This window comes from Haliotis rufescens, unplaced genomic scaffold, assembly GCF_023055435.1.
Source record: "Haliotis rufescens isolate VD_foot unplaced genomic scaffold, xgHalRufe1.0.p SCAF_12, whole genome shotgun sequence".
NCBI lineage: Eukaryota > Metazoa > Mollusca > Gastropoda > Lepetellida > Haliotidae > Haliotis > Haliotis rufescens.
In genome coordinates, this window is record NW_025963802.1 from 40,934,734 (window position 1) to 40,950,771 (window position 16,038).

Genomic DNA, 16,038 nt, shown 5'->3' on the forward strand with positions numbered 1-16,038 from the left:
TTTGAGCAGAAAGACATTTTATTGCTATTGACAGTTAAAAGACATCTATTTCAAGATGGCAGTTTCAGCCATCACCAGTTCCTCTTTCTTCCTCCTCCTCATCATCCATCTCTTCCTCGGAGGTCACATCAGGGTCATCAGCCTGACTGAGACACTTCGGGCAGTTGCAACTGAACAAGTAGTTGTCTCTGAAACCAAAAAGGACTATGTTGTTAATTCTTTACTTTCAAATAGTCTGAGACTGCCTCCGTGGTCAACTGGTAGAGCGTCTGCCCAGAGAGCGGAAGGTCCAGGGATCATAATCAGGGCAAATACAGTTACAAAATTACAATCAGCAGATCCTGGTACCCCAAAGGGGTGTAACCACTTTTGGGCCATCAATGTCCCTTAGAACTCTAAGAGATTAGCTAAGAGTTTCATATATTTTCATATTTTTCTCATATTTTGATTGGGATACCTGTCATGAATTTCATTATTCTTCCTGCCAATGAAAATTGACAATAGAGCCAAGAGACCAGGTTTTCGAGATGTTCCATCACCAGAAGCAGTGTGTTCAATAACTCATCTCGGTCGTCTAAAGGCACCGCAACTCACTGTGCAGAGTTGCGTCTCCTAGGGATGCCAGAAACAAATGACTGTGGGGTCAAATCCCGGTTCGCCCCGATCATTTTTCTAGGTTTGTCAGCACCATACCTGTGCTTGTGGGTTTCACCAAAGCGTAAACACCTGAGACCTGCATCACTTCGGGCTTTCCTCCCGCATTAGCTGACACGCCCTGATATAACTAGAATACTGTTAATAGCGGTGCTAAACCTCACTCACCCACTCTACACTCACTTGAGTACCCTCTGTCTGCTGTGCCTTCTCCTGCTCAGGGAACACTCACTCACTCACTCTACACTCACTTGAGTACCCTCTGTCTGCTGTGCCTACTCCTGCCCAGGGGACACTCACTCACTCACTCTACACTCACTTGAGTACCCTCTGTCTGCTGTGCCTACTCCTGCTCAGGGAACACTCACTCACTCACTCTACACTCACTTGAGTACCCTTTGTCTGCTGTGCCTACTCCTGCCCAGGGGACACTCACTCACTCACTCTACACTCACTTGAGTACCCTCTGTCTGCTCTGCCTTCTCCTGCTCAGGGAACACTCACTCACTCACTCACTCTACACTCACTTGAGTACCCTCTGTCTGCTGTGCCTACTCCTGCCAAGGGAACACTCACTCACTCTACACTCACTTGAGTACCCTCTGTCTGCTGTGCCTACTCCTGCCCAGGGGACACTCACTCACTCACTCTACACTCACTTGAGTACCCTCTGTCTGCTGTGCCTACTCCTGCACAGGGAACACTCACTCTACACTCACTTGAGTACCCTCTGTCTGCTGTGCCTACTCCTGCCAAGGGAACACTCACTCACTCTACACTCACTTGAGTACCCTCTGTCTGCTGTGCCTACTCCTGCCAAGGGAACACTCACTCACTCACTCACTCTACACTCACTTAAGTACCCTCTGTCTGCTGTGCCTACTCCTGCCCAGGGAACACTCACTCACTCACTCTTCACTCACTTGAGTACTCTCTGTCTGCTGTGCCTACTCCTGCCCAGGGAACACTCACTCACTCACTCTACACTCACTTGAGTACCCACTGTCTACTGTGCCTACTCCTGCCCAGGGAACACTCACTCACTCACTCACTCTACACTCACTTGAGTACCCTCTGTCTGCTGTGCCTACTCCTGCCCAGGGAACACTCACTCACTCATTCACTCACTCTACACTCACTTGAGTACCCTCTGTCTGCTGTACCTACTCCTGCTCAGGGAACACTCACTCACTCACTCTACACTCACTTGAGTACCCTCTGCCTCCTGTGCCTACTCCTGCACAGGGAACACTCACTCACTCACTCTACACTGACTTGAGTGCCCTCTGTCTGCTGTGCCTACTCCTGCCCAGGGAACACTCACTCACTCACTCTACACTCACTTGAGTACCCTCTGCCTGCTGTGCCTACTCCTGCCTTGGGAACACTCACTCACTCACTCTACACTCACTTGAGTACCCTCTGTCTGCTGTGCCTACTCCTGCCCAGGGGACACTCACTCACTCACTCTACACTGACTTGAGTGCCCTCTGTCTGCTGTGCCTACTCCTGCCCAGGGAACACTCACTAACACTACACTCACTTGAGTACCCTCTGTCTGCTGTGCCTACTCCTGCCCAGGGGACACTCACTCACTCACTCTACACTCACTTGAGTACCCTCTGTCTGCTGTGCCTACTCCTGCTCAGGGAACACTCACTCACTCACTCTACACTCACTTGAGTACCCTCTGTCTGCTGTGCCTACTCCTGCCCAGGGGACACTCACTCACTCACTCTACACTCACTTGAGTACCCTCTGTCTGCTGTGCCTTCTCCTGCTCAGGGAACACTCACTCACTCACTCACTCTACACTCACTTGAGTACCCTCTGTCTGCTGTGCCTACTCCTGCCAAGGGAACACTCACTCACTCTACACTCACTTGAGTACCCTCTGTCTGCTGTGCCTACTCCTGCCCAGGGGACACTCACTCACTCACTCTACACTCACTTGAGTACCCTCTGTCTGCTGTGCCTACTCCTGCCCAGGGAACACTCACTCTACACTCACTTGAGTACCCTCTGTCTGCTGTGCCTACTCCTGCCAAGGGAACACTCACTCACTCTACACTCACTTGAGTACCCTCTGTCTGCTGTGCCTACTCCTGCCTAGGGAACACTCACTCACTCACTCACTCTACACTCACTTAAGTACCCTCTGTCTGCTGTGCCTACTCCTGCCCAGGGAACACTCACTCACTCACTCTTCACTCACTTGAGTACTCTCTGTCTGCTGTGCCTACTCCTGCCCAGGGAACACTCACTCACTCACTCTACACTCACTTGAGTACCCACTGTCTACTGTGCCTACTCCTGCCCAGGGAACACTCACTCACTCACTCACTCTACACTCACTTGAGTACCCTCTGTCTGCTGTGCCTACTCCTGCCCAGGGAACACTCACTCACTCATTCACTCACTCTACACTCACTTGAGTACCCTCTGTCTGCTGTGCCTACTCCTGCTCAGGGAACACTCACTCACTCACTCTACACTCACTTGAGTACCCTCTGCCTGCTGTGCCTACTCCTGCACAGGGAACACTCACTCACTCACTCTACACTGACTTGAGTGCCCTCTGTCTGCTGTGCCTACTCCTGCCCAGGGAACACTCACTCACTCACTCTACACTCACTTGAGTACCCTCTGCCTGCTGTGCCTACTCCTGCCTTGGGAACACTCACTCACTCACTCTACACTCACTTGAGTACCCTCTGTCTGCTGTGCCTACTCCTGCCCAGGGAACACTCACTCACTCACTCTACACTCACTTGAGTACCCTCTGTCTGCTGTGCCTACTCCTGCCCAGGGAACACTCACTCACTCACTCTACACTCACTTGAGTACCCTCTGTCTGCTGTGCCTACTCCTGCTCAGGGGACACTCACTCACTCACTCTACACTCACTTGAGTACCCTCTGCCTGCTGTGCCTACTCCTGCCTTGGGAACACTCACTCACTCACTCTACACTCACTTGAGTACCCTCTGTCTGCTGTGCCTACTCCTGCCCAGGGGACACTCACTCACTCACTCTACACTCACTTGAGTACCCTCTGTCTGCTATGCCTACTCCTGCCCAGGGAACACTCACTCACTCACTCTACACTCACTTGAGTACCCTCTGTCTGCTGTGCCTACTCCTGCCCAGGGGACACTCACTCACTCACTCTACACTCACTTGAGTGCCCTCTGTCTGCTGTGCCTACTCCTGCCCAGGGAACACTCACTAACACTACACTCACTTGAGTACCCTCTGTCTGCTGTGCCTACTCCTGCCCAGGGGACACTCACTCACTCACTCTACACTCACTTGAGTACCCTCTGTCTGCTGTGCCTACTCCTGCCCAGGGAACACTCACTCTACACTCACTTGAGTACCCTCTGCCTGCTGTGCCTACTCCTGCCTTGGGAACACTCACTCACTCTACACTCACTTGAGTACCCTCTGTCTGCTGTGCCTACTCCTGCTCAGGGAACACTCACTCACTCACTCTACACTCACTTAAGTACCCTCAGTCTGCTGTGCCTACTCCTGCCCAGGGAACACTCACTCACTCACTCACTCTACACTCACTTGAGTACCCTCTGTCTGCTGTGCCTACTCCTGCCCAGGGAACACTCACTCAGGTAGCTGATACAAATCTCCTGAAACACATACACAGTGGACCTTAGAACAAACTGTGTCATTAATTGGAAACACAATCATAAATAAATTTCATTCATGAAACATGTTGGATATCTAACACACATGCAATAGTTGATGAATGGTCAAATTCCTCACTATCCTCATATACAATTGGTCAAATATTGGAAAAAGCTCACCTGGATATGTAGCCAAAAGATAAAAATGCCCCCCAGAATCAGCCACTTCACAAATGTTGCTGTCAAAATTGATATGCATAGTTTTCTGTATATCAGCTGAGCTAAAACTAGTACTAAAAGCAAACAATTTGAGCAAAATGTGTCATCATCAGGAGAATTATACATGTCATGTTCAGCTTCCTCAGTTGGACACGTTTACAGAGCCACATATGCATTTGGAGAGAATTTAGGAGCTTGGCCAAAGAACGTTAACATAAAATTTTGAAAAACCACTGGAACACGTGTTGAATTCCACATCAAGCAAAACTAATTCCAATTTTCATTACATTGTGTACAGAAGTAGCTGGGTAATGGCATTAAAATGATTCAAAGTCAAAATCTTAAATATATTGCAAAAATAGAAACAGATACGTTGAGCCTAACTACTACCAACACATGTATCAAATCTCACGGGTCTTTGAGCATAATGACCAAGTAATAGCCATGAATGAATATTAAATATTAAATGAATATACAAACAGGCCACGACTAAGCTGTATGCCATACAACTGTATGACAACAGGCCACGACTAAGCTGTATGCCATACAACTGTATGACAACAGGCCACGACTGAGCTGTATGCCATACAACTGTATCACAACAAACCACAACTAAACTGTATGCCATACAACTGTATGACAACAAGCCACAACTAGGCTGTATGCCATACAACTGTATAACAGGCCCAACTGAGCCGTAGGCCTAACAGCTGTATGACAACAGGTCATCAGCAAAGAATCAGTAACAATAGAAGGTTTTCCTGTACCTGCTCAGGCTCTATGGTCTCCATGGCAACCAGGACAAGGGTGTGGTTGTTGTGGGGGAAGGTTATCTCAGCGTTTGGAACACAACTGTGATTACCTGGTGAAATAGCATAGTGATTACCTGGTGGAATAGTTGTATATAAGAATAGCACAGTGATTACCTGGTGGAATAGTTGTATATAAGAATAGCACAGTGATTATCTGGTGGAAAAGTTGTATATAAGAATAGCACAGTGATTATCTGGTGGAATAGTTGTATATAAGAATAGCACAGTGATTACCTGGTGGAATAGTTGTATATAAGAATAGCACAGTGATTATCTGGTGGAATAGTTGTATATAAGAATAGCACAGTGATTATCTGGTGGAATAGTTGTATATAAGAATAGCACAGTGATTATCTGGTGGAATAGTTGTATATAAGAATAGCACAGTGATTATCTGGTGGAATAGTTGTATATAAGAATAGCACAGTGATTATCTGGTGGAATAGTTGTATATAAGAATAGCACAGTGATAACCTGGTGGAATAGTTGTATATAAGAATAGCACAGTGATTATCTGGTGGAAAAGTTGTATATAAGAATAGCACAGTGATTATCTGGTGGAATAGTTGTATATAAGAATAGCACAGTGATTATCTGGTGGAATAGTTGTATATAAGAATAGCACAGTGATTATCTGGTGGAATAGTTGTATATAAGAATAGCACAGTGATTATCTGGTGGAATAGTTGTATATAAGAATAGCACAGTGATTATCTGGTGGAATAGTTGTATATAAGAATAGCACAGTGATTACCTGGTGGAATAGTTGTATATAAGAATAGCACAGTGATTATCTGGTGGAATAGTTGTATATAAGAATAGCACAGTGATTATCTGGTGGAATAGTTGTATATAAGAATAGCACAGTGATTATCTGGTGGAATAGTTGTATATAAGAATAGCACAGTGATTACCTGGTGGAATAGTTGTATATAAGAATAGCACAGTGATTATCTGGTGGAATAGTTGTATATAAGAATAGCACAGTGATTATCTGGTGGAATAGTTGTATATAAGAATAGCACAGTGATTATCCAAGGTTCATACAGATATGGAACACTAAAACTTCAAGGGCTTTCAAGGCTTTTTTACTGGCCTATAAATCCAACATACTATGTATAAGTCGTAAGACCTAAAAAGCAACATGGAAAATATAAAATTAAGTCTCATGAACGCACGCATGCATGCACTATCAAATCAGCATTGCACATCGCTATGTAAGTGCAATAATCTTTAACGCGACGTCAAACCCCATTTCACCTCACTACTATTCCAACCAGAATCCCCACAAGTTGGAGTTGGTTGGTTGGTTTGTTGTTTAACGCCGCACTCAACAATATTCCAGCTATATGACGGTGGTTTGTAAATAATCGAGTCTGGACCAGACATTCCAGTGATTGATATCATGAGCATCGATCCCCGCAACTGGGATCGATGACATGCATCAACCAAGTCAGCGAGCCTGACTTCCAGATCCCGTTAGTCGCCTTTTACGACAAGCATAGTCACCTTTTACACCAAGCATGGGTTGCTGAAGACATATTCTACCCCGGATCTTCACGGGTCCCACAAGTTGTACAAGGGGTACATATGGCCACTACACATTTAGCACAGCATTAGTTGTTGTTGTTTGTTTGTTGTTTTAAGCTGCACTCAGCAATATTCCAGCTATATGACAGCAGTCTGTAAATAATTGAATATGGACCAGACAATCCAGTGATTAATATCGCGACAGCGATCCACGCAGTTGGGATCGATGATATGCATCAACCAAGACAGCGAGCCTGACCACCCGATCCCGTTAGTTGCCTCTTACGACAAGCCTAGTCGCCTTTTACGGCAAGAATGGGTTGCTGAAGACCTATTCTACCCTGGATCTTCATGGCTGAAATAAGACAGCATACTTACAAGCACTTTGTAATTGGTACAGTCCGGAACCTTCAACATTGAGGAACATTCCTGCCACTGAAACACATGATGGAGACTTAAACTGGTTCATTCAAAACTTCAGCCACCAAATCTAAGGCTTATTAAGTTAATGATTTACGTCACTTTTCAAGGACAAATTTATGATCCAAGTGAGTGAGTGAGTTGGGTTTAACGCCACTTTTAACAGTATTCCAGTTATATCACAGCGTGTCAGCTTAATGTGGTAGGAAAGCCTGAAGTGATGCAGGTCTCAGACGTTTACCACTTCGGTGAAACCCACGAGCATGGGTATGGTGCTGACAAACCTAGAAACTTAATTGGGGCGAACCGTGAATTCGAACCCACAATCATAGGTTTCTGGCGTGTCCAAGGGACGCAACTCTGCACAGTGAATCGCGGCGCCTTAGACGACTGGGCTACCCGTGCCCCCTTTATGTGTGCTAGCAAACAGATGTATTGAGACATTCTTTCTTTATTTCATTGTCGGAATTATAGCTCCATTTGTACATCTAACTCGATCTTAAGGAAATGCCGGATGTTCTTATTCTACAATTTTAATGCCTATCATTTGATATTCACGATACAGCACTACACTCAGACAATGAATTATCTTGTTGGCACCATGTACACCAAACATTCTGAATATTGTGTGAGTGAGTGAGTGAGTGAGTATGTTTTTACGGAGCTTTTAGCAATATTCCAGCAATATCAAGGCGGGGAATACCAAAAATGGTATTCAAACATATGGGGAATCGAACCTGGGCCTTTAGTATGATGAGTGAACGCTTTAAACACTAGGCTACCCCACCACCCCTCTGAAATATTGATATATTTTCCCTCCATCCTCGATGATCTACTGTATTACGGTATTCGATGTAATAAGCGTCCCCAGGTGCTCTCAAAATTAGAAATAGGGGGCTCTTATTAGAATATTATTTGTCATAAAACAGTTGAAAGATAAATTTTGTGGTTTATGCTGACAGCCTGAAATGTTTATATACGAGAGATGTATTTTTCCAGAATTTAATTGCCCATAATTAAGGGTGTATATAACACACGAGTGCGTATTATACGCAAATAAATAAGTATTGTGTACATTGATCAATCGGAAGGGGAGCTAATTGGGATTGTTCACGGCCCATATATATGCAAATATTGCCGTGGGCGCTTATTAGAGCGGGGCGCTTATTACGTCGAATACGGTATGTCTAGTTTCATTAAATGGCAAAAATCATGTAAAAAGCATTAGATGTCAAGTGGTGAAATCATGAGGAGAAACAAACAGCTTTTTCTTATTTAATAGAATTTCTACTGTGTGTTGTGACGAGTGCGTGTTGTTACGACTGTGTGTTGTTACGATCGTGTGTTGTTACGACTGGCTTGTGTTGGGTGCTGACCTTGGTCCAGTTGTTCGTAAAGCTGGTCAATGAACTCCTCCACCTTCTCCTTCTCCTCTGTCGAGTGCTCCAGGGCCTCGCAGTTCCTCACCCACACGCTGATGGAGCTGGAGGAGAACAAACATGTCTCACTCTTCTGTTTATGTGGCACTCATGTCTCAGTGGTGGATCAGAAGAGTGTGGGGGGTTGAAGGGAAGTGGGGTTTATGGGAAGTGGGGTTTATGGGAAGTTGAATCCCAATCCCCTTTTGAAAATATCATGACATTATTATGGACCAAAATGACAAAATAAAACACCAAAAAATTGTTTGTTAAAAGCACTTGACATATGAACTAACTCTCTGCTGAGAGTAATATTTCAAAATGTTATAGGTGCTGAGCAATTTTTGTGTTTCTGACACAAGTGGGTGAAGTATCCGGTCATTTTCATTCCCCATAAGCATAAGTTAAGTTGTAGTGAGTGAGTGAGTGAGTATGGTTTTACGCCGCTTTTAGCAATATTCCAGCAATATCACGGCCGGGGACACCAGAAATGGGCTTCACACATTGTAGCCATGTCAGGAATCGAACCCAGGGTCTTCGGCGTGACGATCGAACGCTTTAACCACTAGGCTACTCAGTTCCAGCATGAATGTAACAATATGCCGTCTAATACATGACCCCTCGCCCTTGAAACTGAATGAAATGAGACAAGAGGCTGTCAAAAATACCTCTTGCATGTTCTACTCCATGCGCTTTTTGATTTTTACAATGTTAAATATCTGCAAAGCAAAAGTTCTTAAACACAGTCTCCAGAACACTACACTACACACGGAACATATCCAACAAACAAACACTGTGGAGGTCTAAAACATCTTTAGATTCACCTGTCAGAACAAACACAAATAATTGAGATGATTAAAGAATCTAATTTGATTATGAAGGCTTTGAGGCCTTGTGAGTGAGTGAGTGAGTTGGGTTTAACGCCGCTTTTAACAGTATTCCAGTTATATCACGGCTTGTCAGCATAATGTGGGAGGAAAGCCCGAAGTGATGCAGATCTCAGATATTTACCACTTTGGTGAAACCCACGAGCACGGGTATGGTACTGACAAACCTAGAAACATAATCGGGGTGAACCGGGATTCGAACCCACAATCATAGGCTTCTGGCGTGCCCAAGGGGCGCAACTCTGCACAGTGAATCGCGGCGCCTTAGACAACTGGGCCACCCGTGCCCCCTTGAGCTTGTGACAAAGAAGAGTTTCGGTTCTCACTCACCTGCTGCCAATACCCTGGCCATTCCGCCCGATGAGAGCAAACAGAGACTTGAAGCCCTCTGGTGTGAACCACTGAAACAGACAGGAAACTCCACTGAGTAACTTCTTATTTTGAAGATTGAGGGATTTCCAGTGATGTGATTGGTTTATTTGCTGGTCACATGACCTGTTTATTATTCAACAAGTGGCGGTCATTTCTTGCAGTTGAACAAGTGTAATGCTAATAAATCAAACAAAACTCTCACGACAAACGTGTTGATACATAAGATAGCTATGCGATAAATTGGAAAGAAAATGAAACGAATGAAGCGTGGTTTATTTCATGATATATCATTGTTCTATCATGACATAATTTCTGGAGATTCAAACATGCGCTCACAACTTGATGCAGCATATATTGGACGATGTTAATTTTGAGAGGGAAGTGTTCAGTAAGTTGTTCCCCATAGATGTAGCTAGGCTATGCAGATAAACGAGTTGGCCGAACGATCGAGTCCAAAGTTGGGAGAGATATGACAATTGGTATTAGGAGAAAGGTTCAGACAAAATCTCATTAAAATCAGACCTCAGTTCTCGCTACCGCTAAACAAAGATCTGAAGACATCCCATTATGGGTCACGTCAGAACGACCTTTCATCCAACCAATCAGAGTGGGGCTTACCAGATCATTAAAGTGACAGTCGGAATGTGATTTCTAATGATGCATCCTCGAAAACTTTAACACCGGGTATTCCGAACGATAGTAACGGGTTTAACGACTTCACATGTGAGTTTCTAACACTCACCTGTTGTGCTGCCTCCTCCAGAATGCTTCACATGTGAGTTTCTAACACTCACCTGTTGTGCTGCCTCCTCCAGAATGCTTCACATGTGAGTTTCTAACACTCACCTGTTGTGCTGCCTCCCCCAGAATGCTTCACATGTGAGTTTCTAACACTCACCTGTTGTGCTGCCTCCTCCAGATTGCTTCACATGTGGGTTTCTAACACTCACCTGTTGTGCTGCCTCCTCCAGAATGCTTCACATGTGAGTTTCTAACACTCACCTGTTGTGCTGCCTCCTCCAGAATGCTTCACATGTGGGTTTCTAACACTCACCTGTTGTGCTGCCTCCTCCAGAATGCTTCACATGTGAGTTTCTAACACTCACCTGTTGTGCTGCCTCCTCCAGAATGCTTCACATGTGGGTTTCTAACACTCACCTGTTGTGCTGCCTCCTCCAGAATGCTTCACATGTGAGTTTCTAACACTCACCTGTTGTGCTGCCTCCTCCAGAATGCTTCACATGTGGGTTTCTAACACTCACCTGTTGTGCTGCCTCCTCGTACAGTGCCTCCGATGTGAGTCTCCACAGCAGCTCCATAGGATCCTGATAGGATCCAAACAACATTCACATACAGTAAACACTTTGCTGACAATGAAGCAATCATCAACCTTTTGCACCTGTAAAGGGTAACTTAATAGTTGGCAGGGGAAAGCATTGTTTGTGCAGCGCTGCTTCACGAATTAAGTACAGTCGTGCCTCATTTATACAGACACTTGCGTCATTTCAGAATTCGTCCGTATAAACGAATTTCCGTAAAACTGAAACCAGCTTCTTACTGGAAGAGTTACTTCCCTTCAATTATCTAACTCATGACAGATGACAGAGCAAACAGAAACTTTCTCTATCAGCATTTTATCATTAACGGGCACATTACGACCTGTCATGTCACACAACTAAAGATATAATGCATCTTCCAGCTTCTGGTGTTTTGCTACACGGGATCGTGATAATTCATCTGAATTTTCTGGGAGATTTAAACGTCACCAATTGTCGATTTTCCTATGGTATGTCGAAATTCAGTGCCATAATGCTTACTGATGGTTTCCAAACTTGCTGACCTCTGACCTCCACAGACGCCATATTTATCGAATGGGATTACATGTACAATAAACAAGCTCGTCTCAAACGTAACTCAGTGTCCCTTGATTAATTGACTTCTCACGAATCAAAGGATTACCACCAGCGGAAGTGTATTGACAATTTTGTGTGCATTTCAGTGTTTTGTGTATGAAAATGACCATCCGGTTCCGGAAACTGAATTTCCGTATATATGGGTAAATTTATATAGTAATTATTTCGTTTTGAATGAAAATCGTCCGGGAACCGAGGTTTCCGGATATCTGAAGTCTGTATAAGTGGGGCATGACTGTACTTACTTATGCAGAGATACTTTACTGATGTGGAGGTTCAATACTAGTGTTGATGTGTGTTAATAATGGGAGGTGCTTTACGTAATGGTTGCATGGTGTACATTAGGGCTGCAACAAATACACTATGAGGTGAATACGATTCATATCATGAATATAGGATAAAGAATATGAATATTTATTCACGAATACAATGATAAGTCAAGAGTTGACATATTATTTATGATATTCAGTGAAACAATAACAAATTAAATTATTTAACATGGTTTGTTAATTATTAATTTATTATGCATTTATATACTGCACTAGTACTAGTATCTGCTGAAATGAGACAATGACCAGTAACCACAATATGCCAAATTAAATATAAAAGAGTGTTGTCTTTGAAGAAATCTATGCATATAATATGTTCTTATGGTTATTTTAAGGGTCAGGGTATGTAAATGCACAAGACCGCATATTCATAAATATTTGATTCTAATCACTACGAATAACGAATTCAATTCATGAATGGATACAGTTCGATTCACTGAATACGCGAGTGAATCGTAACAGCCCCAGTGAACATACATACATTATAAGGGTAACGCTATTTTTGCAGAAGCCCAAGGTCTTCCATTAACTGCCCGACGTAGGAGGTCAGTTGAAAAGATCGAGGGCTTCTGCAAATGATAATGCCCTGAAAAATAGCGTTTCCGTTATTATAGCTAAAATGGATGGAATTTTTTATCAAATAAAAAGAAACAACAATATCAGGTTTAAAAAATTTACCGCAATCAACACGAATGTCACTGACCCACTTATACAAATATGGAAACATCAAAGAACCAGATGACGTCACTATTGAACGTGATGTCACGATCCTATCCTATGACGTCACCTAACAACGGGCGTGATAATGGCCCGTTGTCAAGCAATATGAGGGCATTATCAAGTTACAGTGGCCCGCTGATTTTTGATAACATGTGGGCGGTTTAATGACAATTCTATCCATTTTAGCTATAATTAACCAATGTAGTCCTGGTTAGAATTGGTGTTCAGCAACCCATGATTGCCGTAAGAGGCGACTAACGGGATTGGGTGGTCAGGCTCCCTGACTTGATTGATGCATGTCATCGTATACCAATTAGGTAGATCGATGCTTGTTATACCAACTGGATTGTGTGGTCCAGACACAATTATTTACAGACCACGTTGTTTAGCTTGAATTTTGAGTGCAGCACTAAACAACAAAGATAAAAATCAAACAATACTAATGTCAGATATTTTACTGAATTATTGCCCTCAACTAGTGTTCACAGTGCCCAAGAAACCAATATATATTTTGTTATTTTCCATCTATTATATGCCTGAATTTGGCGCCCACGAACCTGAAACTGTTCTCCCAGTAGTTTGTGGACGATCTGCTCCTCCTCGTTTACTGTGTTCTGTACAAACGAGGAGAACATACCCAGGACAGCATCTTTATCTTCAGCCTGGGGGTCGAGAGTTGAAAAATGAAATAACAAGCATGAAATACTCATATCTCCCACCAGTATGACACGTCCGGGTGTGTGCAAGGCATTAGCTCCCTGGAAACGAGCACTACCGCCATTTTCAAAGTCAAAGTCTATGGCAAATCAAAAAATAAAATCCCAAACTATCAAATGGCACAAGTTTACCACTAGATCTATCTATGTGCCAAGTTTGGTTAAGATATCACTCATGGTTTTAGAGTTCTGCTCTGGAAACTAAATGTGATGGACGGACAGACGGATGGCACACATTCCTATATCCCCCTTCCACTTCGGGGCAGAGGTTAATAATGATATAGACATGTTCTTTAATCATGGTTACAATGACACCATCACATATGAACAATAACTTGAAACAGGGGATATTAAATCTTATGACATGACCTACTGCCTTCTGAATGATTTTAACAGATGTGTTTTCAACTGTCACATAAGATTTTGGAAGTGCAACTACATCCCTTGTGTCACTGAGCTGCATCACTGAGGAACAGTTTTGTGAAGGAATTCCTACAGGGTTTAAGGTAAATATCCCGGAATTCCTACAGGGTTTAAGGTAAATATCCCGGAATTCCTACAGGGTTTAAGGTAAATATCCCGGAATTCCTACAGGGTTTAAGGTAAATATCCCGGAATTCCTACAGGGTTTAAGGTAAATATCCCGGAATTCCTACAGGGTTTAAGGTAAATATCCCGGAATTCCTACAGGGTTTAAGGTAAATATCCCGGAATTCCTACAGGGTTTAAGGTAAATATCCCGGAATTCCTACAGGGTTTAAGGTAAATATCCCGGAATTCCTACAGGGTTTAAGGTAAATATCCCGGAATTCCTACAGGGTTTAAGGTAAATATCCCGGAATTCCTACAGGGTTTAAGGTAAATATCCCGGAATTCCAACAGGGTTTAAGGTAAATATCCCGGAATTCCTACAGGGTTTAAGGTAAATATCCCAGAATTCCTACAGGGTTTAAGGTAAAATACATCAAATCAATATGACAATTGCATTTCAAATCAGAAAGTGACTTTCAAAGACCAGAAAACATTGATATTTCAGGGCTCAGAAAAGTTACTGGTAATATGAAAGGGAGCTCGGGATACCGTCATCTGTTACTTACTTGTTTGACTGTGGCAATCATTTTGGCGAGCAACATTATTGTGGCTGTCTCTGGGGGGAAGTGGATATTCCTGAAACTCACAGAAAACAATAGCCATGTTGAAAACAAGTACAGTCAGGTCTTGTTAATCTGACACTTGTTTATCCGACAATCGGCATTATCCGACACAAATGATGGAAACCGATTTAATCAGTGCTATTTAGACCTGTTAATCCGACAGTCTCGCACTCCGACTCCGACACACCTAATTTGCAACGAATTGCTGAAATCACTCATTTATCAGTCTCGTTAATCCGACACAGTGATCAGCGTACTCCATGGTCATCTGCCCGTGAGTACACAGTCCCGTGTTTTGATGCAAAACGAGTCGGCGATTAGCTGCATATTTCAACGGCTGCAGAGATAAACTTGCGTCACAATTTCCGATCACGAACGTTGATACCATCCAATTTCGTTTATCCGACATACTCGTTAATCCGACATAATCATATGCAACCAACAATGTCGGATTAACGGGACTTGACTGTATTTATAACCTATACATATATGTAACAGATACCCCAATGAAAAGGATAAGTTGGGGAACACAAAGTACGCGATCTGAGTTCCAGTTGTCGCGCTTCCATTTTTGTGGAAGCCTTGGTGGATGAGTGGGTAAGATCGATGATTTTGTGTGCTGGCTATCAGGTGCCTCACTATGAGAGTGTGGGTTTCACCAAAAAGGGACTAGAATTTGTACTGTAAAGAAATTGTTGTGCAGCTTGTGTGCACCTGATGTGTGAGATGGTAGCACCTGTTGTGTGGGGTGGGTGCCCCTAGAGTGTGGAATGGATGCACCCGATGGGTGGGGTGGTTGCCCCTAGAGCATGGAATGGATGCACCTGATGGGTGGGGTTGGTGCCCCTAGAGTAGGGAATAGATGCACCTGATGGGTGGGATAGGTGCCCCTAGAGTAGGGAATGGATGCACCTGATGGGTGGGGTGGGTGCCCCTAGAGTAGGGAATAGATGCACCTGATGGGTGGGGTGGGTGCTGATGGGAGGGTTGGGTGTGTGGGTGCCCCTAGAGTGTGGAATGGATGCACCCATTGTGTCGGATGGGTGCACCTAGGGTAGGGAATGGATGCACCTGATGGGAGGGTTGGGTGTGTGGGTGCCCCTAGAGTGTGGAATGGATGCACCCGTTGTGTGGGGTGGGTGCACCTAGAGTAGGGAATGGATGCACCTTATGGGAGGGCTGGGTGTCCCTAGAGTGTGGAATGGATGCACCCGTTGTGTGGGGTGGGTGCACCTAGAATGTGGAATGGAT

At 44.0% G+C, this 16,038-nt stretch overlaps 1 protein-coding gene across 1 annotated transcript in view; it reads right to left on the minus strand.

Annotated features, from left to right (window-relative positions):
* Positions 1-16,038, minus strand: part of LOC124115839 (histone-lysine N-trimethyltransferase SMYD5-like) — a 22,142-nt gene continuing 6,104 nt past the window's right edge. Inside the window, exons 4-12 of the mRNA XM_046476986.2 lie at positions 14,731-14,800; positions 13,475-13,579; positions 11,218-11,280; positions 9,914-9,984; positions 8,655-8,761; positions 7,237-7,293; positions 5,284-5,378; positions 4,230-4,300; positions 1-188 (exon numbers count right to left, since the gene is read on the minus strand). Of these exons, the coding sequence (XP_046332942.1) occupies positions 65-188; positions 4,230-4,300; positions 5,284-5,378; positions 7,237-7,293; positions 8,655-8,761; positions 9,914-9,984; positions 11,218-11,280; positions 13,475-13,579; positions 14,731-14,800 (763 nt within the window). The 3' untranslated portion in view covers positions 1-64. The remainder of the gene's footprint in view (positions 189-4,229; positions 4,301-5,283; positions 5,379-7,236; positions 7,294-8,654; positions 8,762-9,913; positions 9,985-11,217; positions 11,281-13,474; positions 13,580-14,730; positions 14,801-16,038) is intronic.